This window comes from Trichosurus vulpecula, chromosome 3, assembly GCF_011100635.1.
Source record: "Trichosurus vulpecula isolate mTriVul1 chromosome 3, mTriVul1.pri, whole genome shotgun sequence".
NCBI classification, from domain to species: Eukaryota; Metazoa; Chordata; class Mammalia; order Diprotodontia; family Phalangeridae; genus Trichosurus; species Trichosurus vulpecula.
The window spans coordinates 112,570,844-112,596,870 of record NC_050575.1 but is presented as its reverse complement, the minus strand read 5'-3'; the positions used below and the strand labels follow the sequence as shown (position 1 = coordinate 112,596,870).

Here is a 26,027-nt window from a genome sequence, read left to right as displayed (position 1 = left end):
AAATAATCACAGAAGCACTTTTTTTCTGGTAGCAAAGAACAAAAGTAGGTACCCATCAATTGGAAAATGGCTGAATAAACTATGGGATATAAATGTGATGGATTATTATTGTGCAGTTAAAAAAAAGATAACTATGAGGAATTAGAGAAACATAGGAAGATTTCTATAAACTAATGAAAACAAAATAAGAAGAACCAAGAGAATAATATACACAATGACTAAGTAAAGAGAGTCCTTCCCCCAAGTTATTACCACCCACTGAACTACTCCCTGCCTTTGGTTCTCGCCCATCTGGTCTCTTCTACCAAAGAGTTCCAATAACCACTGTTTCCCAGTAGAGTTCGAAGTCTGGTAACAAGGCGCCTCCTCAATTACTAGGATTCAATTCACTATACATTTATTAAGCATCTATAATAGGCCAAGTGCTGAGGACACAATGACAAAGATGAAAGTGTCAGGGCAGCTAGGTGGCTCACTGGATAGAGCACCGACTCTGGAGTCAAGAGGACTCGAGTTCAAATCTGGCCTCAGACATTTGACACTTAATAGCTATGTGACCCTGGGCAAGTCACTTAACCCTGATTGCCTTGCCAGAAAGAGTGGGAGAGAGAGAGAGAGAGAGAGAGAGAGAGAGAGGAAGTGTTCCTCCTTTCAAGCACTCTAGCACTCTACAGTAGAAATATAACAGGTATGCACATAAGTACATGGAAAGTCCAGTCAAGGAGAGAGAAGGCAATAGAGGGGAGGGGGAGAGAAAGAGACAGAGACTCGGAGAGATAGAGAGATATAAAGACAGAATAAAGGAGAGACAGAGAGAGAGAGACAGAAGGAGGACAGAGACAGAAAAAGAAACAAGGACAAAAAAGGGAGGGGAAGGGAGATGAAGAAAGAGACAAAGATGTAGAGATTCCTGTGCCTGGAGTTAAAATGCTGCTCAGTTGATGGCAGGTGCCAGAGTCAAGACTCATACTAGTCTTAGAGTACAGTTTCCTGTCATAGTGGTTGTTGTTTCTCCAGAAGACAAGCCTGAATCTCAGCTGAGTTGAAAGGTAGGCTTTAGTCCTAAGGTTGGTTCTGTGGTTATTTTTCCCAGGAAGAGCACAGCAGTACCTAAGGATTTCAGCGGAGTCCAGAGCTCCAATGTTACAGCCACACACAGCACAACCCAAGAGCATTGTGGGGATATTATGAGAGGCCATGGGGAAGGGCCTTGCTGTAAGTACAAGAGAGCCACACACAGCACAACCCAAGAGCATTGTGGGGATATTATGAGAGGCCATGGGGAAGGGCCTTGCTGTAAGTACAAGAGAGCCACACACAGCACAACCCAAGAGCATTGTGGGGATATTATGAGAGGCCATGGGGAAGGGCCTTGCTATAAGTACAAGAGAACTGAGTGGTCTCTACCCAGTGCTTTTCATACTCAGGTGCCTTTCCATTATCCACTCTTCCCATTAATCATGCTTGCATTTGTGGGAGAGTTTGCTCCAGGTTTAGGGTGGAGGGGGGTGGGGGAATGTTTTGTTCCTAATATTCTCAGGACACCATTCCAATGAATGCCTTTCCTTTGAGATAAGTTTATTCCCTGTGGCTGACTAGAGAAAAAAAATCAACACAATAGTGAAGAATGTGGAACCACAGTTTTAGGAGTGTGGTCCCAGAGGAGTACCTTTAACCTGGGGCAGTCATCCTTAGGAAGACCCAGCCTGCAAGGGTGAGGTAGGGAAGAGCCCAGAGGGGTGCTAGACTAAAAGCATATACAAAATTATTTCCTGAAGGGGAAAGCACTAACAGCCTCGGGAGCAGGAAAAGCCCCTCATGTAGGAGATAACACCTGAGCTAAATCTCGATAGAAACTCAGCATTCTAGGGGGGGAGGGGGGAATTCTATGAGGAGGAAGTGCATTCTAGGCATGAGACACAGCCTGTGCAGAAGGGAAGGATGTTTGGGGGAATAACAAGAAGGGCAGCTTAGCTGGAATATAGGTTTCATGAGGAAGACTTATGAGAACTGAGTCTGGAAAGATAGCCTGGAGCCAGATAGTGCTAGGTTTTAAATGCCAAACAGAGGAGTCTGGTATTTGCTCTGAAAACATTTGGGAGCCATTGAATATTCTTGAGCAGAAAAGGAGAATGGCATGGTTAGACTCAATGTTTGGCTCCAAAGGAGATAACTAATGCTTACGTGGAAATAGTTTCCACTATATTTTGAAGAACTGGGTTCAAGTTCTGGATCTCCCACTAGGGCAGTGACTGGCCTTATGTGAACAATTCCCCCCATTCCATCAGCTAAAAAAAAAAATGGGGATAATAACTTCCTGCCCCACATCCGTCACAGGGGTCTTAGGAATGTCACAAAGATTTTTGGATTTAGAGCTAGCAGAGAGTTTAGAGGTCCCCTAGGGCCCTGCCGTATGGGGCCACCTTCCCAAAGGTAAGCTGAGAAATCTCTAGGAGGCCAGACCATTTGTCTGTACTTGTCTGGGTGATATTTGAGGTCCCCACAGCCCAGCCTTGCCTTCCCTTCCCCCTTATTTCCAACACTGACCCTTTGTTCCAGTTAGACAAGTATGTTCGTTCACAGTCCCACCCCTAGTGCCAATGCCATTATTAGACCATGGAGTGTGTAATGGACCTATCCAGGCATTGTCCTGGGTCCCGGCTTCTCCACTGAGGCCTTAGATGAAGGACTAGAAGATGGTACTCCAAACAAAACATAAAGCGCTCATTGTCCCTACTCAGGATGACTTTGTTCTGGCTTTGATGACTGTCCTTAACGAGGTGTGAAATTCCATCAACAAGGTTAATTTTTTATAAAGTGTGAATTGTTTATGGGTGTTTGTTGCCCATCCACAACATGCTGCTGATGTACTGATTCACGGCTAATTCATACCTGAGTTCTATCCTTGGGCTTCACTTTAAAAGAAGGAGGGGGCAGGCTGAAGTGGCAGAGAACAAGCGCTGAGATGTCAATCAGTCAGAGTTAAGCCAGTTTTACATAGAGGTTCCCTGGAAGAAAGCCTGCACAGCCACATGGACCCTCCAGGGAATCATGTGCTCCAGGGAACCATGAAGCCCCAGGGATGCCTGAACCAGATGGAGGCAATCATCAAATCCCAAGGAGTTTCTGTGACAAGCTAGAAACTACTGGAAAAAACAGGAGGGGAATGCTTCCCACACCTTGACAGAGGTTATGAAGTAGAGGTAGAGAGTAAGACACATTTGGGGACATGGTCAAAGGGTGGATTTGTTTTACTTAGCTATATATTGGAGGATGGGAAAAAAGGAAAGGAACAAGCATTTATTAAACACCTACTATATGCCAGGCACTGTGCTAAGCACGCTCTTACAAATATTATCATCATATGGTAAGGAGAGAAGGGAACAAGCATTTATTAAGCACCTAATATATGCCAGGCACTGTGCAAAGCATGCTTTTATAACTACTTTCTCCAATCCTCACAACAACCCTTTGTGGTTGGTGCTGTTATTAGGCAGAGGTTATTAGGCATGGTCACAGGTGGCTGGATTTGAACTCTGCTTTTCCTGATTATAGCTCAGTGCTTTACCCAACACACTATCTACCTGCTGGAGGGGGAATGATAATGATTCCTTGTAACAGATTTCTAAAAAGGGCACAGAACAGAACAGAATGAGGTTTGGAAAAGAACACAGACAAGTGGAACTAATGTTCAAAATGTATTATATACATTTATTAAAAAGGAATATGCTATAAGTTTAGAAATCTACATTTCCATTTATAGATCTCTTTTTTCTGTTCATTTGTATGTAGATACTTCTGTTTGCTTTTTGTCAAGTTCAGAATAACAAAAATATTTTAAAAATTACTTAAACCTTTCACTAGGTGGGGGATGGTTAAGAGAAAGGGAAAGAATTTAGAACTCAAAATTTTTACAAAATGAATATTAAAAATTACAAAATAAATCAAGAAAAAAAATTACTTTTAAAAATAGCAGTGGGGTATCCATAGTGGAAGAACAGGAATTCCTGGGCCAGTAGAGGAGTTTTTGAGCCAAATAGAGCTGGAACTGAGGAATAGCAAGGAACACTGCCAAGACACAGAGGGGGGGAAACCCCAACCTTGTTCTTCGCTGGTATGGTGAGTTACATGGATTGTACAAATCCAGAGATCTGCTGCTAGGTAGCATAGTGGAAAAAGTATAGGGCCTGAAATCAGCAAGACTCATTTTCCCATATTCAAATCTGGCCTCATTTATTAGCTGTGTGACCGTAGGCAAGTCACACAACCCTGTCTGCCTCAGTTTCTTCATTTGCAAAATGAGCTGGAGAAGGACATTGCAAACCACTCCAGGATCTTTGCCAAAAAAAACCCCAAATTGGGTCATGAAGAGTCAGACAAGACAGAAAAAGAGCTCAGCAACAACAGACCTAGAGAAGTGTTTTTTCCTGTCAAGAAGTCCCTACCCAGGGTAGCTTTAGAAGCTTGAAGAACTTTGTAGGTCCTGGGAAAGGAGGGGCTTGTCATAAGGATGAGGCTAAAAACTGATATAGGAAATGGAGGGACACGGTAGCAAAACAAGTTTAATTAAGTGGTTCCCTGTGGAGGTGGGGCTCCCAAGAAAAAAAAAGAAAGCTGATGGACTTGGGTGTGAGCCTTTTGCATTTCTGTTGAATTAGATAAAGCCTGTCCTAAATTTTGTAGCAAATTTGCCTTAAGTCTTACATGGGAGTTGAGAGCCTTTTCTTTTTGCTGTTATGTACCCTAGAAGTGAGCTAAAATTTTATATTCCTATAGGAAACCTTAGGTTGAGGAATGAACCAGAGACATTTTAGAGAGAATTTCCAAAGATGGAACCCAGTCCACGCAAACACATAGTTTCAGTTCTAGGCCACAGGGTACAGGTACAACCTGCCACTTACTCATTATGTGACCTTAGGCCAGTCATAGGTTCACAGATCTTGATTTAGAAGGGACCTTAGAGATTATAGGCCCAAGGGTTCCTAACTTTTTTAAAAATAAAATTTTATTGATGTCCTTTGGTTTTTTTAACACCTTCATAATTTTTTTCAGTATCCTTCCTCTCCAGAGAGAAATCACATATTTAAAAAAATAGTATTTGGGGAAGAAAAAAGAAAAGGAAAAAAAGCAGCATAACTGATCAATACATGAAAAAAAGTCTGAAAACATATGCGATGGCAATACTTGTGGCCCTCCCACCTTTGCAAAGGGGTGAAGTAGGAGCACCTTCTCATTTCTTTTGAATAATGCTTGCTCTTTATCATTTGTCTAAATTTACTTTTGACTTGTGTGTATATGGTTATTCTTTCCATTTACAGTTGTGGTCACTGTGTATTTTGTTTTCTTGGCTCTGCTTACTTTGCTCTGCATCAGTTCACGTAGATCTTGGCATTCTTCTCTGTATTCATCACATTTGTCATCTCTTACAGCACAGTTACAGCTATGTACCACAATTTGTTTAGCCATTCAGGGTCTGTAACCTAGAGAAATATTTTGATCACTGTATTTCAGTATCATTGGTTTGCTTTATAATCTTATATATTTTATCTTATGCATTAAAACCATTATCCTGAGAAGGGGTTCATGGGCTTCACCATGGCCGAGGACACAAAAAGAGGTTAAGGACCCCTGATCTATTCTAATACCCTCATTTTATAGATGAGGAAACAGGCCTAGAGAGGTTCTGTTGATTTGCTCAAGATCACACAGATAGGGCAACTAGGTGGTACAGTGGATACAGCACTGACCCTGGAGTCAGGAGGACCTGAGTTCAAATTAGCTTCAGACACTTACTAGCTGTGCGACCCTGGGCAAGTCACTTGACCCTGATTACCTCAAAAAAACCCAAACATCACACAGATAATCACACAGAGCAAAGGCTAGCTTTCTAATCCAGGCCCTCTGGGAAGGTGCTTATAAAGTATATGTACATGTGAGTCATTAGAAGGATCACATGCAAGGCCTTAGAAACCATCTTGTCTAACTACTTCAGTTTACAACTAAGGTTACACTTAAAATTTACACAGGGTTACACTGTAAAGTTTACTTAAGCTGTTAAAATTGTAAACAGTTTTTAGTGGCTTAGAAAAGCTGAATGAGCTCTGAGGACATGGAGCTAACTAGTGGCAATGCTTGGTCTATAATACTGATCTTGCTGACACCAAGGCCAGTAACCATCCCACTATGCCTAGCTTAGGGTGAGGAAACTTTAGTAAATTGTAGCAGTATCAGATATTAGGCTTCCACCTGAAGGTCCAATCAATTTCCTCTCCCCATTGGCCTCATTAATCAATCACCAGGCGTTTATGACATGCTATTAGGCGTCAGACAATATACTAAGCCCTGGGGCTGCAAACGCAACAAACAAAACATTCCCTGCCCTGCACAGCCTGAAATTCATTCTGAAGCCTCGGAGACCCAGCCAAGCAAATGGTCCATAACTGTCTTTGTCCATTCCTGGTGGCTCAGCCTGTTTCTCAGCTTCTAAATCAGAAAGCCTGCAGCAGGAAGAACCTTCTGTTAGTGCCTACCCTCTGTGCTAATATAAAAAAGGATAGTCTGAACTACAGAAAGAGCTGGAGCAAAAAGCCTGTTTGCTCTAAACTTTCCATTAAGAACACAGCCATGGACTCCCACCCCCAACAGGAATCATGCTGAGGATAAGTCCTGGGATGGGACACTTACTTCCAGAGTGTCCGAGCTGGAAGGGATCCTGGAGTTCACTAAATTCAACAAGCCAGTTTTATACCACAGAAAAGAGGCTCAGAGGGGCAAAATCACAGTCCTCCCAACTCTCAGTTCAGAGTTCTTTACCCCCATCGGTTGTAGTTGTCCTTTGATTCACCCTTATCCCTATCCCTTTTAATACAGCAGTCCTGAGGTAGGGACAGTTATTACCTGTGAGGTAGGCAAGGATTACTACCTTCACTTAGACATGGAAAAAATGAGGTTCAGATAAACAAAGACTTCTCTAGTAGCTGGGCTGGGATCGGAATACAAGACTCTTGTGTACCAGGCCAGTGCATCACAGTCTGGCTTCTGCATGGCTCTGGCTTCTCTTGGGCTGATACAGACTGATGGAAATTGAGTTAGTTGGTCAGTCAACAAGCTTTTATTAAGTGATTACTATCTGTGCCAAGTATACCAAAAAATATGCTTGGGAATACAAAGAAAGGTCAAAAAGAATCCTCACCCTTCAGGAATCTCCATCCTATGTGAGGAGACAACATGTAAACAACCAGTCACCTATAACATATATGGAGCAGTTGAAGGTAGGGGATGGCCCTAGCAGCTGGAGAAATGGAAAAGTGGGGTAAGTTGAGCTGACTCTTGAAGGAAGCCAAGGGCACCAACAGGCAGAGCTAAGAGGGCAAGAGCACTGCCTGGCACGAAGGACAGCCAATGCAGACACACAGAGATATTGTGTCCTGTTGGAAGAACATTAAGGAGGTCAAGGAGAGCAGTAGAGTGTAGGAAGACTGAAAAGGTAGGAAGGGGCAAGGAAGGCTCATGAAGAGCCTTGTTGGTATTCGTCCTTCATTTTTGAAGAGGACCAATAACATCATGAGGGTGATGTCTTGATTTGTGCACGAACTGGATACGAGTGAGGCAGAGTTGCAGAGTCATCAGAGTCTGGTCAAGACAGAAGTTGAGACCATTGGCAATGGCCCAGCATGAAGAGTCTTAAATGCCAAAGGACAGCATGACAGAAACAGGAAGGGAAGGGAGAGGAAGCACCTTGAAAAAGACCGGAAAATGGTATGGCACAAAGGGATATTGGTTTCAGCTCTCTGATGGATGTAAGGCTGTGTTGCAATATTTCAGATGTGTAGTCTCATCCCAGCAGGTATTCCCTTCAATGTTCAAGATGGTGATCCATTTATACCTTCTCACCCATCTGCATGCTTGTACATTTCCTCCTACAGAGATCCTCCTATCCTGCCAGAGTTCTACTTCTAGGGCTCAGAAGATCCCATGGGATGTTTTGCATGACTTCACATGTATCATGGGTATCAAATTGCTTGCCTTCTCAATTAGTGGGAGAGGGGCTGGAGGGAGAAAGAGAATTGAGAACTCAAAATTTTAAAAAATGAGTGTTAAAAAAAGATTCCAGAAGTTCCAGTATAGGACTTGAGCTATTTATTGGTTACCCCTTGTTTTCATTACATGACTAGCCCATAGCCCTTTATAATCATACATGTCCCAACAACACTTTTACAATGTTTCTTTTCTACAAATCATCTTTGGTAATGGGCTGTAGCTTACTTAGGTCTACCACACATCCCTCCACTGCAATTTGGGTAACCTAACATTTTAATTCTTCAGAAATTATGTCATTTTATGTTTTACAGAAATAACAGCTTCACCAGAGGCACAATGGTGTCTGCAAAGAGCTTGAGGTCTTTCAAAGTGGTGTCCAATTTCCAAAATGTAATCAAGTCTGCTCTCTTCCTCTTATTCAGTTCTATTCCCCGTCTACTGTCCATCCACAGTGTCTGTCCAAGGTATGTATATTATTCAAATACTTCAGTGTTCGAACTACCAAAAATACATGTCATAATCCTGGGCAATAGGCATTCTTCATCCACTTGGTTTTTCTTGTGTGGATTACTATGCTGATCTCTTTGGGATGGATGTATATCTCCTTGAGGAGGCCCTGTAGTATTCTGGGGCTTGATTCAATCCACAGAATATCATTCTCAAACAGAAAGAAATGTCTGGGGCACTTTATCCATCTATAGGAAGTCCTCTCTTCCAGTTGGACTCTGGAGGACATTTTCCATAAAACTGGCATAAATCTTTGGTTAAAACATTTTCACTTGATGGGGGTCAGAAAAAAACTCAAGGAGAAGAGGGCAATTAATTTGGGCCCGAAGAAAGAGAAAAATTTCAACAGATCGATATGGGGGAGGAGGGAATAGGTCACTTTAGTGGTAGTTTCCATCACATTCTCTTACCACAATTCATTTAGCCATTGTCCAGTTGATGAGCATCTACACTGTTTCCAGTTTTTTGCTACTACAAAAAGTATTGCTATTAATCCATGAGATACTTCTTTCTGCCTCTGACCTTTTGAGGTACATGCCTTGTATGTGTATGCATATATACATATATGTGTGTATATGCATATATGTATGTATATATATACATATATATACATATGTATTCATATGTATCATCTTTGGTATGAACATTTTAATGACTTTTTTAGCATAATTCCAAATTGCACCAGTTCACAACTTCAAAGCACTTCAACTGTTTTTTAAATCTATGGTTCCCTATCACATTACAGTAAAGCTTTCATTCTGCTTACCATGGTTAGCTCATCACCTTTAATCCTTACTGTGTTTGGTACTCATTAAAGTGCTGAGAACTCTCATGTCCACTTACCTTCCTTCAGCCTACTATCTCTAGTTCTGCCTTCCCTCCCACTAAGACCTTGCAAAATAGGGGGAAGTAGTAGGCAACTAGGTAGCAGAGTGTCAGAGTCGGGAAGACCTGAGTACAGCTCCTGTCTCAGACACTTATTAGTGCGTGACCTTGGACAAGTCACTTAAACTCTCTTGACTTCATTTTGATCATCTGTAAAATGGAGAGAACAGCAGCACCTACCTCATAGGATTATTGTGAGGCTCCAATGAGATAATGTATGTAGAGCACTCTGCAAACCTCAATACATAAAAGCTAGCAAATACATAAACATAATATAGCAATACTATACACACCCTGCAGCAAAATGGAGGCAACATCTAGAGTTTAGTTTTTATATTCTCTATTCTAGGGTCCTTTTCAGTACTAATATTCTATGTCAGCCCTGTTACTGAAGAGTGCAATTCCATAGTGGAAGAACAGGAGTTCCTGGACCAAGCAGAGCTGGAGCTGAGGAACAGAGCCTACATCTTGATGTAGAGGGCATGAACCCTAACCTTGCTCTTTACTGGTATTCATGAGTGAACCTAGGGCTTGAAGGGAGGAACAAACATTTATTAAGCACTACATGACAGGCACTAGGCTAAGCTCTTTACAAGAATTATCTTTGCAACCCTGGGAGGTAGGTGCTATTATCCCCATTTTACAGAGGAGCACACTGGAGGCAGACAAAGTTTAAGTGACTTGCCTAGGGTGACACAGCTAGTAAATGTCTAAGGCTGGATTTAAACTCAGGTCTTCCTGACTCCAACCTCAGTAGCCAAAAGTATTTGCCTTTGAAATTCTCTGTATGCTATATTTGAGAGCTCTAAACCAATGAAACACCTGTTCTTTTTTTTTTTAATCATTTAAGCCCTTAATTGCCCTTTAATCAGTTGAACTGGTCAGGTAGTTTCCCTCTCAGCCTTTCATCAAAGAAAGGCCAGTCCACATGGAGGAGCCACAGAAGTGCCTGACTGCCCCATGTCAGGAGTGTTCCTGATGATCAAAGGGATCAGGAGCAGCTGTGGTAGGTTCTGGAGGCTCTGAAGAGCACCACAGACTCTGAGGGATCCCTCTGCCTCTTTCACCACAGCAGACTTGTTGGCTGGACAGCTTGATCATCCTAATAGGCAGAAGCTAAATCACATGTGCCAGTGCTGGGCTCCTGGTGCTGGGCCCCTGAAGAAGGCCCACAGCTATCTCCCACCCACTTCCACCTTCAGCTCCCCTACAACCTTATTAGAATCACTTTTTTAAGACTGGAAGAAAGTGGGAATTAGAAATGCAGAACCAAAGCAACCCTTCCCTCAACACCAGCTCCTGGCTACACTTTCACTCTCACTGCCATGCTCCCACTAGCAAACAACACCCTCAGGGGATACCAGTGACACCCTTGTGCTTGATATAGGCAGCCCTGTTGTCCCCCATGCCTGGAATTCACTCCTTCCTTACCTCCGTGTCCCCCTCTCCCTTAAGTTGGCTCAGGCACCATCTTCTGCCTTTCTGAAGCTTTCCCATTACCCGCAGCCACTAGTGCCCTTTCCCAAATTCCTTTATATTTAATTACTTTGCATATATTTTTGTATTTATTAACTTCTCTAGGTATTTTTATACGGACTTGTTATCTCCTCCATTAGAACATGAGCTCCGTTAGAACGTGGCTATGGTTTTCATTTTTGTACTTGCATCCCTAGTACCAAGCACAGTTCCTGGCACACAGTAAGTGTTTAATAAATGTATTAACTACCTGTGCTGAGGGATCATTGCTCCCTGGCCCCAGAATAGGGAGGGTGGGAAAGAAGACTAGCTTCTGAGAAAGCAGGAGTGCAGGAGAAAGAACCCTGGGCTGAGCCAGATTTTTAATTTTTTTAATGCTGTCACTGCCCAAGGCAACCTACTTTCCCCTCTAGGAAACACAATTTCCTCCTCTGTGGAAAAAAAAAATAATTTGGCAATGACCAACCACAACTCTAGAGGACTCATGATGAAATACACTGCCCACCTCCTGATAAAGGTGATGGACTCAAGAGTGCAGATCACGTCTTTTTTTTTTTTTAACATGGCTAATTTGGAAATTTCCTTTTCTTGACTATGTTTATAACATTTTGTTTTTCTTTCTTTCTCCATGAGGAGGAGGGAAAGAAGACAGGTCATCAACTGCAAATAAAATTTAATTTTCAAAAAAAGCTTTTTTAAAAAAAATGATTGGGACTAGATAGGTCTCCAAGGAGTCCAAGCGCCTACAATGAGATGCTATCTCCACCTTCGTCATTGGGTTGTTTTCGTTTTTTTTTTTTTGGTTAGGGGAGAAGGAAGGCCTCACCAAGAAGTTAATGGATTGTATAGCAAAGCAGAGCCTCTCTCATGTGGAATTACACTGGGAAAGGCTGGTGAATTTTCATAATAACGATAATGGCATGGGAACCCGCTTCATAGTAACAGGGTGTTAGATTTAAGAGTCAGAAAGAGCTGGTTTCAAATCCTGCTTATGATGTTTAGGAACTACGTGACCATGAGCAAGTTATTTGTCCTCTAGGACACCTCAGCTTCCCCATCTGCAAAATGGGACTAATTCCTAGAAAATCTAAGAGTTTTGTGGCTCCAATGAGACAAACAATACACGGAAAGCATTTGGCAAATTCGCAAGTACTCCGTGTTTGTGTCCATTTTACAGCTGAAGAGACTGAGATAAGGAGGAGAAGTGGCTTTTCCATAGTCACCTAGTGAGTCAGGAATTGACTATCTATGGACTCTCCACCTCAGTCTTTCTGCTGCCCAAGTCATAGGAATGATTTCAAAGGCTCACACACAGCTCTATGTAAGGACCTTAGAAGTCATCCAGCCCAATTCCAGAGGTCAGATGACTTGTCCAAGGTCACGCAGATAGTACTGATCATCTAGTCTAGGCCTCTCATTTTACGGATAAGGGGACTGAGGTGCAGAGGTTAAGCAAATTGCCCAAGCATCCAGAGAGAGTAAGAGAGGCAGGATTTAAACCCAGATTTCCTCACTCAGTTCTATTTCTCTACCAGGTGCCCACCTCAGCTTCCTGGCTCAGCAACCCACAGGGACTTGGGAACCAAGTCTGGGGGTCGGGAGGGTGGGAGGTCTGACAAAAGAATTCTAGGAAAGGGACGGGGGAGAAGGATCTTTCTCTTTCCTTTAAAGCTGTTCTCTTCCCCACCCCCCACAGGATCAGACTGAGAAACCTCCAAGGAATAAAAACCACCAAAGATACACAGTTTAGTTCTCCCCACCGAGCTGGAAGGGGCCCTTATTTCCCTCAGAGCCAGCTGGCCTGGGCAGATTAGCTCTCGGCTCAGTGGATTTGACTGGCAGCCGGAAAAACTGGCAATGCACAGGACACCACAGGAGGTCAGCTGAGTCAGCTTTTCTACCTGTCAGGAAATCATTCATAAAACTGACACCCCCAACTGTGGCCAACCCCTGGCCTGGGCCAAACCACCATCACATTGCAGTACCACCAACTCCCCTTGTGGCCTCTTCTGTCCAAAATAATGCACCTTCATCTCCCTTCCTTGCCTTCCTGGTTGTCTGTCAGACCCAGGGGGCTCCTGCCTGGAGATATGTTGGAACAAAATGCTACTGGCTATCATCCAAACACTGAGAGAGAAGGCTGGACCTAGAGTCAGGGGACCAGGTGCTTGCTCACTTCTTCTGAGTCCAGAAATCAAAATCAAGCTTGATTTTGAGATGTGGAAGGTGATGCAAGCTCAGACTTGAGAATTTATCTAATAATAATTTGCCAAAATTAAAACAAAGGATGCAGAAGAGATAGATAGGCACATCTGCAAATGTAGCCTCTTATACCCCCTGGCTCTTCCTTCTCCTGGCATGCCTTTGTTACACAGGCTCATCCAGAAGCTGGCCAATTCTGCCAGGCACAACTAAAGACCGGCCCTGAACTGTTCAATTGAGGTGAGGGTAGGCACATTCCTTTATACAGGAGAGTAAACAAGCTACTTCAATGCATTTTACAACTGTTCTGATCTAGGGTATGAAAATCCCATGCACCTTGGTCTACATCAGATAATCCCACATATCTATGAATACATTAGGAGAAAAAGATAAGAAGGCAGTAGGGTGAGTGCAGTGTCTCTGGTAGTGGTTATACCTATGGATTCACCAATCACTTTGATCTTTTTTCAGACAAGAGGGTCTGAACCTGGGCCCACAAGCCCCCCAAGGTCCAAGAATAGAATTCAGGAGGACTGTGAAGTTGGATGGAAAAAAAATTATATCTTTATTTTTACTAAATTCCAACTGAAATTTAGCCTTTCCTCCAACTATATTTTAAAAAGCATTATTATTATTCTGAGAAGGGGCCCCCTAGCTTCACTAGACTGCCAAAAGGGTCCAGGACATAAAGTCAAAGAACCTCACCCCCACTCTTCAGACATTCTCTTCAAGGCCTCTGGGGCAAGGGGCCAAGTCTGATCAGCTGTAAAACCATCTAACTATGACCCGGAACAAGTCAATTCAACTCTGAGACTCAGAATTCTCTTCAAAACTGAGATGATGCTCTTGGTACCACCTACCTAGGTTCAAGGGCTGTTTGGGGGGAAGTACTTGGTAAAGCTTTAAGTACTAGAGCAGTGTGAATTTTCTTTATGGTGGAACAATCCATGTATCCTGGCCCCATGTAGAAAGTGGCTCAGCCCAAGTGGCATCTCCTACAGAGAGAGCCCCAGTCTTGATATCTCCATACATTACTTTGCATGTGTGATGTATTTACTTCTCAGTGCACATTATTCTCCCTACATCAGGATACAAGGGCCTTGGGCTCAGGGCCTGTTGGTTTTTGGACTGGTATCTCCCAGGTCTAGCACAGCACAGGCTCGTTACATATTTGGGATGAGGACTAGGACTGAACCTGTGATTGCCATGGTATAGGGCACTCCCAAGTCAGAAAATTGCACAGGGCCACACCTTCTCTGCAACATGGTCTTAAGAGAGTTGCTTAGACCAATAGTGTCCAACTCAAATAGAAACTGGGATCCACTACTCCATACAAATTCCTTGCAGGATGCTTACTGACTTAGTTTTAAAATGCATCTATGTCTTATTGTATTTCTTATTTATTTCCCAATGCAATGGGAGTGACTGGCCATGTCTCTGACACCTCTAGAGCACTAAGCAGTTAAGTCATATGACTTGCCCATGGTCTCACAGCCAGTATGTGGGACGAAGAGCGGGAAAAGGACTTGAACTTGGGTCATCCCATCTCTGGGGAGAGGTGTCTAACCACTGCTGCATACCACCCGTACATAGCAAGTAGGCACCTTACAAATGCTTACTGGAAAATAAAAATGCTTGTCGGATGTTGAATGAATGCAAAGGCTTTGCTCTAACTTAGCTTCACAAAGGGACCATTAGCCCTTCTGTCAACTTGGCATGTCTCAGACAGCTTTTTCGAATCATGACTAACCTATTCCATTTCCCCTAAATGTACTTGTGTGCATTCTTGTCTACTGAAGCTGTGCTCCTCCACTGAGGTCTAGCTTTAATTTGAGCTCCTTCAAGAGGCGTTCATTCATTCCTTCCTTCCTTCCCTGAAGAAGCCAGCCTGAAGGGATGTCTGCCACACTAAGCACTGGGCCCTTGGGGAGACCATGTTTACCACAGAACACAGGGCATCTTTGCACAAAGGTGGGTCTTGTTACCCCACCTAAGTGTGAGTTCTGTGAGTGGAAGGAAGGAAAAAAGTTAGAATCTCAGCCTTGCACTGCTGCTGTGACCCAGGGTAGCTGTCACTCCCACAAACAATAAAATAAACCATTGGTTATTTTGATTAAAAAAGAAGAAAACCAAATTCCCAGTGTCAAAAATGAAAAAGGTGAATTCATCACCAATAAAGAGGAAATTAAAGCAATTATTAGGAGTTTTTGCCCAATTATATGCCAATAAATCTAACAACCTAAGTGAAATGGATACTTATAAAAATATAAATTGCCTAGATTAACAGAAGAGGAAATGGAATAATTAAGTAACTCTATTTTAAAAGAAGAAATTGAAGAAGGCAAAACTAAATCAGGAAAATGGAGTGCTCCAACTCCCTAAAATGGAAGTAGGAATGCACATACTTCCTCTCTCAAAAGGCTACCAGAGAAGTATGACCAGTTACTAGCAGACAACCCTGTTGGCTGAGATCATGCTTGCCTCTGGGAGAAATTAGTTTGGATAGGTATTGTGGGACCAGATTTTGGAGGCCCCTGAATAGCAGGTTCAAGAGTTTGGACTTTATTTAGTTGACAAAAAAATTATAGAAGCATTGATTTATAGCAAACTCAAGCAACCAATCCAGTCATCTTAATTAACAAATGACAAAACTGAGGCCCATAGAGGTTAAATGAGTCATTAAAAAGAGTGGCTTTAAGCATCCTCTGAGACACAATTCTCATTAATCGGCCAACCAACAAATTTTAGTTGAGGGTCTACTTCATGCTCCCTTCCATTCCAGGAACTCTGAAGAAGCTAGAAGTATGAAACATGATTCTGAGTCTTCAATTTTTATCTTATAGGGAAATAACTTTGTGGAAAGGAAGATTTTGGAGTAAGGTCCTCAGAATAGAATTCCCTGTCATCAACAAACAGGTATGATACACCTTCTATGCAAAGAGAACATGCTACTAGATGCTGGAGATATAAAAAAGCAGAAGTTCTAATTCTTACCTACCAGATAGATATCCATACTCTAGTTGCAAAGACAAAATAAAGTAACACGTACAAATAACAGCCCAAGGTAGTCTATTACTGACAGTGGGTTAGGTAGTTAAGCACAATGAGAGCTCAAAAAACAGAGATCTTCCTGTGGTGAGATATGAGCAACATCTCACTGTGAGCAACTTTGAATAAAGCAAAGCAGTGGGGTGGAGGGGTGCGCTCTTGACAGAGGATCAGGGAACAACTAGATCAATTTGCATTCACCTTTGGAATCAAGGGATCACAACAGGGAAGCACAGGTGCTGGGAGACATGGGGAGTGTCCGAAGAGCACAGCAGGGAAGCATGTTTAAAGCAATGTTTGTGGTCATGTGTAAAATGGATTGAGGGGGATGTGGATACTGAAGACAGATAACCAGTTAAGAAATTACTACACTAGTCCAGGCATGACATAGCGATTGAACTAGGGACAGATACAGAACAGAGTGGAACCAAGAGACAGATTACAAAAATGTTTACCTACTTACAGAATCCAAGAATGCCAGAGCTGAAAAGAACTTCACAACAGAGACCTTAATATGTAAGACACAGCTAGAGGATCTTAAAACATAAAATGTTCAAGTTAGAAGAGATCTTAGAAAATAAACTATCAAAGCTCAGAGGAATTTCAGAAAATAGAGTTGGAAGGGACCACAGAACGTGGAATGTCAGAGCTGGAAGGGGCCTTAGAACACACAAAAAAATGTCAGAACTGGAAGAAGGCCTTAAAAAGAACTTGAACTGGAAGGAGCTTAAAAGAAATAATTTGAGCTGAGATTGGCCTGAAAACCAAGAATTTTGGAGCTGGAAGGGTTTATCTAACCCAACTCCTTCATTTTTACAGTTGGGGAAAAATGAGGCCAAGAAAGGGAAATAAATGAAAGCACTTATTACCACTATTTAGTTCTGTCCCTGAAAATCCAGAACAAAGCAAAAAAAAAAATGTCACCACTTGGAAACTCAGGAAAACTCGCATTTAAACATGAACACCACAGGGAGTTGGAGTTAGCTGAATGACAGAGGGAAAACTGTAACACTGACCTGAAATATCTGAGTAACTCAATGCTGGCAAAGTGTAGAATCAAGGGAAACCTACAATACCTTTGGCTGTGTATTTTCCTACTCCTTGTTGAAGCTCTCACGTATTTACTGGAAAGTTGAGTTCATGTGCTTCTGATTTATTCATACTTAACTCATCCCTAGGCTGGTCTGTAATAGGCCTTTGATGTGGAAGCAGCCTTAGTCCATAAGCCTCTTTAAGTCTTTGTTTAGCCAATAGTAGATACGCTAAAACCTCCAGAAATGAAAAAAGCAATCCCTGGCTAGACCGTGGCTCTCAACAGGCCAGGTGGAGAGTGAGACCTCTGGAGATAAGCACTGACTCCGGATAGCCCAGCCTGGGGGAATGAAAAGAAAAGTAAGTAGTGCTGGAAGACCTGGGACCGGGTTAGCCCCTAACTCACAGGGCATCCTTTCACAAGGCAATTTCCTCCTTGGACCTGTTTCCTTATCTGTAAAATGGGAGAGGGTGGTTGGATTGGACAATTTCTTTAATTGTCTTTAATTTGACCAACATTAATCAACACATTCACTTCCTTATAAAGCAAAGAACAGAAAAAGAGGATTGTCTAGGCCACTGTGAGTCAGATTATATCAAGGATCCTCAACCTTTTTTGAGTCATGGACTCCTTCTCAGTATGTTTTAAAATCTATAATATGGAATATACAGAATTTCAAAGATAATCAAGTATAGTGCAATAATTATTTAAAAAAAATTTAAGTTCATGAATTCCAGGCTAAGAACTGATGGATGAAATTATTTCTAATGCCCCATCCCCCCTTACCTGGACCTGATACAGTCCAAGGTCCTTTAAGTTCTTAATGTTTTAATTAGCAATTTGCAAAAAGTGATATATTAGGCTAGACATTAAAGCCTCATGTCAACAGCAAAGTATACACAAATTCCTCATGTAGACAAGGCAATATGGTACAATAGTACAGAACGCTGGTTTTGGAGTAGCAGGACCTCAGCTTAAATCCCAGCTCTGCCACCTGTGTGAGGTGGGCAAGCCACTTACCCTCTCTGGGCCTCAGGATGTTAGACCAGAGGACCTCCAAGGTCTTGAAAGAGGATCCTGATCTATGATAGTTCTCTTTTCCCCAGGCTTTAACCTGAAGGCACTCCTATTCCTAGACTGTCCTTAGAATACAGGAACTTCCCTCTGCCTCATCCAGACTCTCTGCTGAGGCCCAACCCAAATTGATCATCTTGTCTCCCAAACCATCACAAACCCAGTGCACATGGACAAGAGGATCAAGGCTTCTTCCTCAAACCCTTTATTAGACACTTAGATAAGGCAGAACTCTGTTCAGTGGCTACTCAGCCAGGGAAGACTCCTAAGAAGGCTGAGAAGATGACGACCTTCACAGGGCAGATGCAGAAGGAGAGACTAAGTCAAGGCCTCCAAAAAACAGAAGTCTTTGAAAGAGGAGCTCTTGGGTTAACATACAGAGATATTATTAAAATAGAGTCTCATATGAGAGAATCCTCACGGTACATGGTAAATGCATATTTATGTTTTGTTTCAGATTCTGGCTCTCAGGATGCTGACAGCAAGGTCCTCCCCTGGCTAATTTCAGGTTCACTCTGTTCTGCAGTTAGACTGCTAATCTTGGAAGTTTGAGAAAATGGGAGTTCTAGAGGGAGGGAAAGGAGTGTCACAAACTGGTTCGATTTCTCCCGCCTCAATGATTTATAGTTTATGTGATAATTGTATTAGGCTCCCTAGTACAGAACTGTGACCCTTTTGGGGACACCCCAGCCCTCAAGCTGTTACAGAGCAGGCCACAAAGATAAACAAGTTATCCCTCTGAGCCTTCTTCCTTCACCTTCAGCAGAAACACTCCATGCTGGCTCGGACACGTTCCATCTCACTCAGGAAGTTATAGAACTGAGGCAGGGTTAACTCTAGGGAGAGAAAACTCAGTGTCAGGTAAATGTTTCCAATTTTTATAGATTCCCCAAAGGGTTACTTTTTTATAAACAGCTTTTTTTTTTAAATCTTCCCTTCTGCTGGGCCTACAAATACTGAGATGACAAAAAAAAATCACATATAAAAGGATGAAAAATGACAGATTTCCACAGAATGAAGGATAGTCTTCATGGTGTTCAGAGTGATTTCTTCTACAAAGAAATTTTAAATGGCAGTTACAACATAAGCTTCTTAAGAGCAGGGATCTTTCATTTTTGCCTTTGTATCACCAGAGCCTGACACAGAGCAGGCACTTAAAAAAATACTTGCTAATGGATTTATGGACATGTCTTATTTCTCCTAACTATAAGTTTCCTGAAGGCCAAGTCATGCACTGTTCATCTTTATAACCCTTTATATGTTTATCAGAGAGCAGTTTCAATCAATGTTTATGGGATAGAATTGAATTTTGAAGAATTTTAATCCCTGACTTCTCTCTCTTTTTTGTGAAAAATCTAACCCACTGTACGCTATCCAAAATTAATGATTTCTTGTTACAACCCCCCCCCCATATTTTTGATTCCACTTGGAAGGCCCCTAGGTGGGCAGAGCAGATAGAACATTAACATGGGTATCATGAAGACCCCCATTCAAATTCTCCCTCAGACACTTGGCTGTGTAAATCGCTTCATTCTTCTTACAGAGCACCTGCCTCGAGTGGCAGCTGTGAGGCTCAGATGAGATGATATATCGTATGTGAAGGCCTCTGCAAACCTTAAAGCCCTGTATGAATGCTGCTGTTATTATTACTCAACACTACTATACACGAGGTACTTTTCCTAAAAGAAAGACAATGACAGAGCTCCCGCTCCCACGTTCTTCCCTGTTGGAGACTGGAGTCAGGAAGACCTGAGCTCAAATCCAGCCATGTGACCCTGGGCAAGTCACTTAATCTTTTGCCTTGGTTTCCTCAACTGTAAAATGGGAAGAGCAGTAATAATAATCCCTCCCAGGGTTGCTGTGAGGATCGAAGGAAATGACAGTTGTAAAGTATTTAGCGCACTGCCAGCTATCATTACCAATGTTATTATAACGGAAATGTTCACGTAAACAGAGAAGGGGAAACTAAGGCTCTGAATAGGGAAATCCGCTGGTCAAAGCTCACTGGTGATGGCGATGGCACCGATCCTTGACTCCAGACCCCCGAGTGCACTCCTTTGTACCCTGGCCCTCCCACGACAGCTCCACAAACAGAGAAAAGCTAAATGTGGGCCCAAGTCACAGAGAAGAAAGGCTTCTGCAATAGCCCTGCTCAGGAAAAGGGAGGTAGGACTCACCTATATACACGTTTTCAGTCTGGTTTCCTTTTTTAACCACCAACTTCAACTGACAGAGAAAAAGAAACAAAATCCAAAGCTGTTGACTCTTAACTTCACAGTCCCCTATGAGCAGTCTGATTCTCCTCCCAAACCTAAGCCTCCTAGATGTATCCCAGTATCTGGTAATCAAATACTTTACATAAAACTGGGATCCACTAAACTGATAATATTCATCATGGTCACCCCTCCCTCCAACCCCACACAGAATCCCAGAGTTGAAGAGTTGAAAGAGAGCTCAAAGGTCATCTTGTCCAACTTGACCTCAAACCAAAGCCCAAATCCTCACCACACCACCACCCAACAAGGGGCTGTCAAGGAGCCTGTGCTTGAAGCCTACCTGTGATGAAGCCCTTTATTCTAATAACAAGTCAGGGATCTATAGGGAGTCCCATAAGTATTAGCGCAGTTTTTAGCTATTGAAGCTAAAATTTGTTAAGTATTAAGATTTTGGGAACTCCCTGTATTTGTTTCTGTGAATGTTCTCAGGAAGTATAATGCAGATTTAATCCTAATCACCTTCATTTTAAAAGCTTAAATGACAAAATCATGCATATTTCCAAACTTTTTTTGGGGGGAAGGGGACGGAGAGAGAAGACTTACTTGTAAAAAAATACTCCCCACTTTCTGCAGTTCACTGCTCCCTGATGTCACTGTGACATAGAAGGGAAAATCAAAAGCATGAGATGCATCGAGAGACACTCCTGAAGGGTTTGGAAGTGTTTGAGAAGCTTTATTTACACACACATCTTATTGGGCAGCTTTTGGATGGCAGTTTTAGGAGTCAAGAGCTCTTCTATGTGTTATTATTCCATTTTACAGATAATGAAAAGACTCGGGGAGGTGGAGGGGTTTTCTGTCACTGAGGACACCTTACATAATTATGCCACACTGGCTTTCCACAGGAAAGGCAGTAAACAAGTCACTGGTCCAAGAGTTACTTGGAAGATCCAGATTCTACAGACCATCTAACAGATGGATCATCAGAGCCAAGTGGAGACAGCAAAATTAGAAGCTTGCTCAGCTGGAAAAACAGGTTACTAGGACCTAGAAGCTAGAGTTATACATCATTTCATTACTTAGGCAGCAGGGTCCTCACTGAATTAACGCAAACACCCTTCTATGAGAGAGCATCATCTCCCTTTCTTCCAAAAGAATTTATCCACGCATTTCCCCCCATTAATTTCAAACCTGACTCAAGCTAGTTACCTCCAAATTTCCATTCCATATCTATAAGCTGGTTGATCATCAATGTCTGTCCTATTGCCCATCGTGCAAGTGTGGGAGATGTCTGTTTCCACTGCCAGAATAAAAACAAATTAAAAAAATCACATGAAGAGAAAAAAATCTTTCTTCTTTCTACCATTTCCCCCCACTTCCTAATCCCCTCCCTCCCAATAAGAGATTCAGTCCTAGACAGTAGACATAAGAAAGCCTACATGCCCCTATCCAGAAAGTGGACAAGGAAGAGGGAGAAATTTATATATCTTTTTTCTTTCCAAAACAGCTATGGTGGTTGGTATAAAAATAGTGAAATATCACTTATTAATTCTGAAATGTTTAAATCCAGTCCAAGGTAAAAAAAAAACATTCACTGAAAGCATCACCCCATTTATATGGTGATGATAAAAGCTCACAGTGATATGGCAACACAAAGCTCTTTCTTGACAACAAGCCTACTGAGCAGTGCAAGTATTATTAACTGCCTTTTAATCTATCCAGAGGTCAGAATCTGGGCCTCAAAATAGGTCCCCTGACTTTAAGCCCCACACTTCTTTCCTTTTCTTTTCTTAGATATAGGGAATGCCCAATTAGGATACTCCCTCTACCAAAGTGGAGAGTACAAGCACCTGCCCTACATCATATAGTCTTGGAGATTTAGGGATGAGGACAGAAGGGGAGAGACAATGGGACTCATGACTGGCAGGGGGTCACACAGGAAGCCTTTTTATCAGACATGGGGCTTGAACCTAAGCCTTCTTAACTCTTGCATCCAGCCACGAAGCCTCTCCCCAGTCCTCTTTCCTATGACCCTGTGCTATTGAATGAAAACCATTAAGCCAACAGAAGTTATCTGTGGTTGACTGTTTTCTCCAAATCAGTATTTTTCCTTTTGTGAAGTAAAACATGAATACCCACATGAATGAGATCACAGATGCACTGGAGTATTGGAAATAAAACAAGAAATCTTAATTAATCCTGATTAAAAGGAATTGAGATACCTTCTCAGAAAAATAAGTGGCTTTCTCTTCACTGAGCCCTGAGGGAGAAAAGAACAAGGATTAGCATAATAAAAGGCACCAATCACTTAATATTTAGCAGAGGCAAATAAAGGGCCTACCCAGAGTAATGAAATCTGCTCTGACCTGCTCAGCAGTCATATTCTTCTTCAAGGCACCTAGGAAGCAGAAAGACAAACTTGTTTTAAACCTGAGAGCAGTCAGCCTTTGCAGGTTTAATGAGTGTCCTGGGCTGTGCAGGGGAGACCAAAGAAATAAAAGACTTAGACCCATATAAGGTATAAAATCTAAAATGGAGAAAGGAAACAAGCAAGAATTAACAAGACAATCTGATTGAACAGATATATATTAAGTAATGTACAACACACGGTGCTAGGTACTAGAGGATACAAAATCTGAGTGTTCCAGGACTTAGTAATTGAAGGGATATAAAAAATCTATTTGGGCTTTATTTTACAAAGAAGGAAACTAAAGCTCAGAGAAAGGAAGTAATTTGCCCAAAGGAACAAAGTAGTAAGTCTTGAATTAGAATCCAGGGCTAAGGATGAATTATGAGCCCACTGCATGAAATCCCAGGGACAGATACAAAGGTCAAGGGACATAAATGGTCCTATGCTGTGCCCTCAAGAAGCCTCTATTGTAACTGACAAGAGGATGAAGACAAGTGGCCTGGTGTGGGGACTGACTGTACGCAGGGAATAGAACTGGGGCTCTGTGTGAGTCAAGGTTCTAGTTCTGGCTTGGTAAGTCATTTCTCTCCCCAGGACATCAGCCTCCTCCTCCTCTGTTAAATGAGAGGGTTGGACAAGGATTCTGAAGTGTAAAAGGAGTAAGAAAAAGGACTAACATGGGTAATCAGGGAAGGTTTCCTAGAAGAGGGTCCTTGTGGGGTGCCTGTTATGAATAGGTAGAAAAAAGTGTGGGAGTGGGAGGAGAGAAATCATGTCTAATAAAATTCAAGGCAAAGTGGTTTACAGGGAAAAGCAAGAAAGGAGATTTTACAAGACTTAAGTTTCATAGATTATACTGATCTCCTAATGAACTTGTAAGAAAAATCACCCCTTTCCTTGTAGATTCTACTTGTTTAAAGATATCAGCTGGATCCTATAGGAATTAGATTTGTGGCTAAGCTGTCAACCCTCTGGTTAACAGCAGCTTAAATTCTAAAGTTCCTCCCTACAGGCCTAGCTAAGTCAACCCCCAAAACCTCGGGGACCAGCCCCTGCTGAGTTGTCAGGTTTTGTTCTGAAGTCAGGAGGAGAGGCTTTAAGTCTCTGAAGTGCTGTGGGGGAACACAGTGTTTATAAATGTTCATACCTTCTCCAGGCTTTGGAGACCAACTTCTCAACCAAAATTCTACAGTAGAAAGTCAGAAATAAATGCCTGGTGGCTTTCCCACTGGCTTCTTCCCAAACCTCAAGAAGAGGCTTAGAGAACAAGAAGTGAAGATATAAGCTTTTATGGACCCCAAACTGCCTTCTCCCCTTACTTTTCCAACACTCAGACATGCCCATGGCCACAAACACCTGAACAGAAACCATTTAAACAAAGGGAGGAAATCTTTCATCTCAGAAATCTGACAGGACAAGGAAGTCTAAAGTGGAGAAAGGCAAAATACCAGGAAATACCAGGAAGTGCTATATGCATTTGGGCAGCCTGGGCAGGCTCAAATGAGTCAGCCCACAGTCCCATCTAAACTCCAAGACGCTGCATCCAGTGGGACCACTCTGGAGGGTCCAAGGAATCTTTCATAACTCCTGATATTTGCCTTTGCAGTGGGTTTATTAAAATGAACTTATAAAGTTCTATCCAAGAATTATCATGCTAAGTAGGCTCTAGAGATTACAAGGAGAAATATAACACTGTCTTGGCTCTCAAGAAGTTCACACTCTAAATCAGGAAGACATGTAGAAGAGTTCAGTTACTGTAATGGCAAGCAAAGTGGGACTTTTTGTTTTGCTCTTTTTTCTTTTGGAGTCCTAATTCTTCTTAGCACCAAGGTAACCAAGTGCCTTTGATTGAGACTTGCCTTTGTTTGAATCAAGTCTTTGAAGACCTGTTTAAGTCACAAGAAAGCCTACGTCACATGAGTTGGAGTCACATGGTTGTGATGCCCTCTGTGGGCTGACCCTGAAGAAGTGTATATATACTGAGGTTAGCATTTTGCTTTGGGGGCTCACTCATTGGAAGAGCATTCCTGTGATTTCAACAGACAAGTGAAGGAGCCCACTTGGCTTTGAAAACCCAGATGTTGGTGCTTCCCTCCAGTAACTATGTATATATTGCTATGGACAGACAGCTAGAAGCCCAGTCTGCTGATCTGTGTTATTTGCTCTGTTTATATAATTTCTGCTTGCTATTTCTGTTTGTGTTTTCTCTGAAGTTCAAGGTGCTTTTTCCCCTGAACTAAGTGAATGATATATATGTATATATATATACATATATATGTATGTGTGTATATATATATTTATATCTGCCTTCTGTGTGTGTATATATATAGACACACGTGCGCGCGCGCACGCGCGCGCACACACGTATATGTTTAATTAAAGTGAGATTGTAAACCCCTTAAAGTTGCTTTCCTTAGAAAAGCAGATCAAAGAACATGTGCTAGCAGCCCTCCCGTGTGCTGGCATTGTTGGTCTTACACCTCCACAGCAGCTGCTAGTAACACTGTTGCTACAGCTACAGAGCAATGTCAAGGGCTCAAAAACCCAAGGGTATAGCTACAAGATGTCTAGAAAGGCCTAGATACCTTGAGGATGCGTTGGGGTATCTGCCTCATAGAAACAGCCCACCACCATTGGAGAGGGGAGAGTGAGCCTAAGGGTCCAAGTGGAGAGGAACTTCTGGGTTTCCTCCATAAAGGTAAGAGGCATTGGCAGGAAGGCAGAAGGTAGACAGATAGTTAAGTTCTGCACTAAATTCCTGGGTCTTCTATACTTTCTGCCCTTCATTCATCATCCATTCATTGAACAAAGCTTGACTGAATACCCACTGTGTATACTGCACTGTGCTGGAAGCTATATACAGGTATACAAAGAAAATCCCTGCCCTCATGGAGCTAACAGTCTAGTTGGGGTTAAGCCATGTACACCTCCAAATAAGTACAAGGACTAAACATGGCATTTCATTGGTGAAAGGAGCTCCCAGGTTTGGAAATACTTTCTACCAACGCAGGTCAGTTCCTGATCTGGAACTTAGAGAGTTGTCTAAAACACCGAGAAGGTAGTGACTTGCCCAGGGTCACAAAGCAATAACGTGTCAGAAGCAGGACCTGAACCAAAGTCTTCCTAGTTCCCTCTC

General features: G+C 42.4%; 1 protein-coding gene across 7 annotated transcripts in view; it reads right to left on the bottom strand.

Moving 5' to 3' along the window:
• Positions 1–3,687: 3,687 nt before the first annotated feature.
• COMMD7 (COMM domain containing 7) overlaps positions 3,688–26,027 on the bottom strand; it is a 39,245-nt gene continuing 16,905 nt past the window's right edge. For 5 of the 7 annotated variants that reach the window (XM_036749116.1, XM_036749117.1, XM_036749112.1 and 2 more), the window contains 6 exons: positions 22,823–22,879; positions 22,704–22,741; positions 21,691–21,781; positions 21,085–21,134; positions 20,443–20,491; positions 17,877–19,101 (listed from right to left, as the gene is read on the bottom strand). In XM_036749116.1, the coding sequence (XP_036605011.1) occupies positions 19,025–19,101; positions 20,443–20,491; positions 21,085–21,134; positions 21,691–21,781; positions 22,704–22,741; positions 22,823–22,879 (362 nt within the window). In that variant the 3' untranslated portion in view covers positions 17,877–19,024. Of the gene's footprint in view, positions 5,481–17,876; positions 19,102–20,442; positions 20,492–21,084; positions 21,135–21,690; positions 21,782–22,703; positions 22,742–22,822; positions 22,880–26,027 lie in introns of those variants that run through there. The other 2 variants (XM_036749113.1, XM_036749114.1) reach the window with 2 other exon arrangements.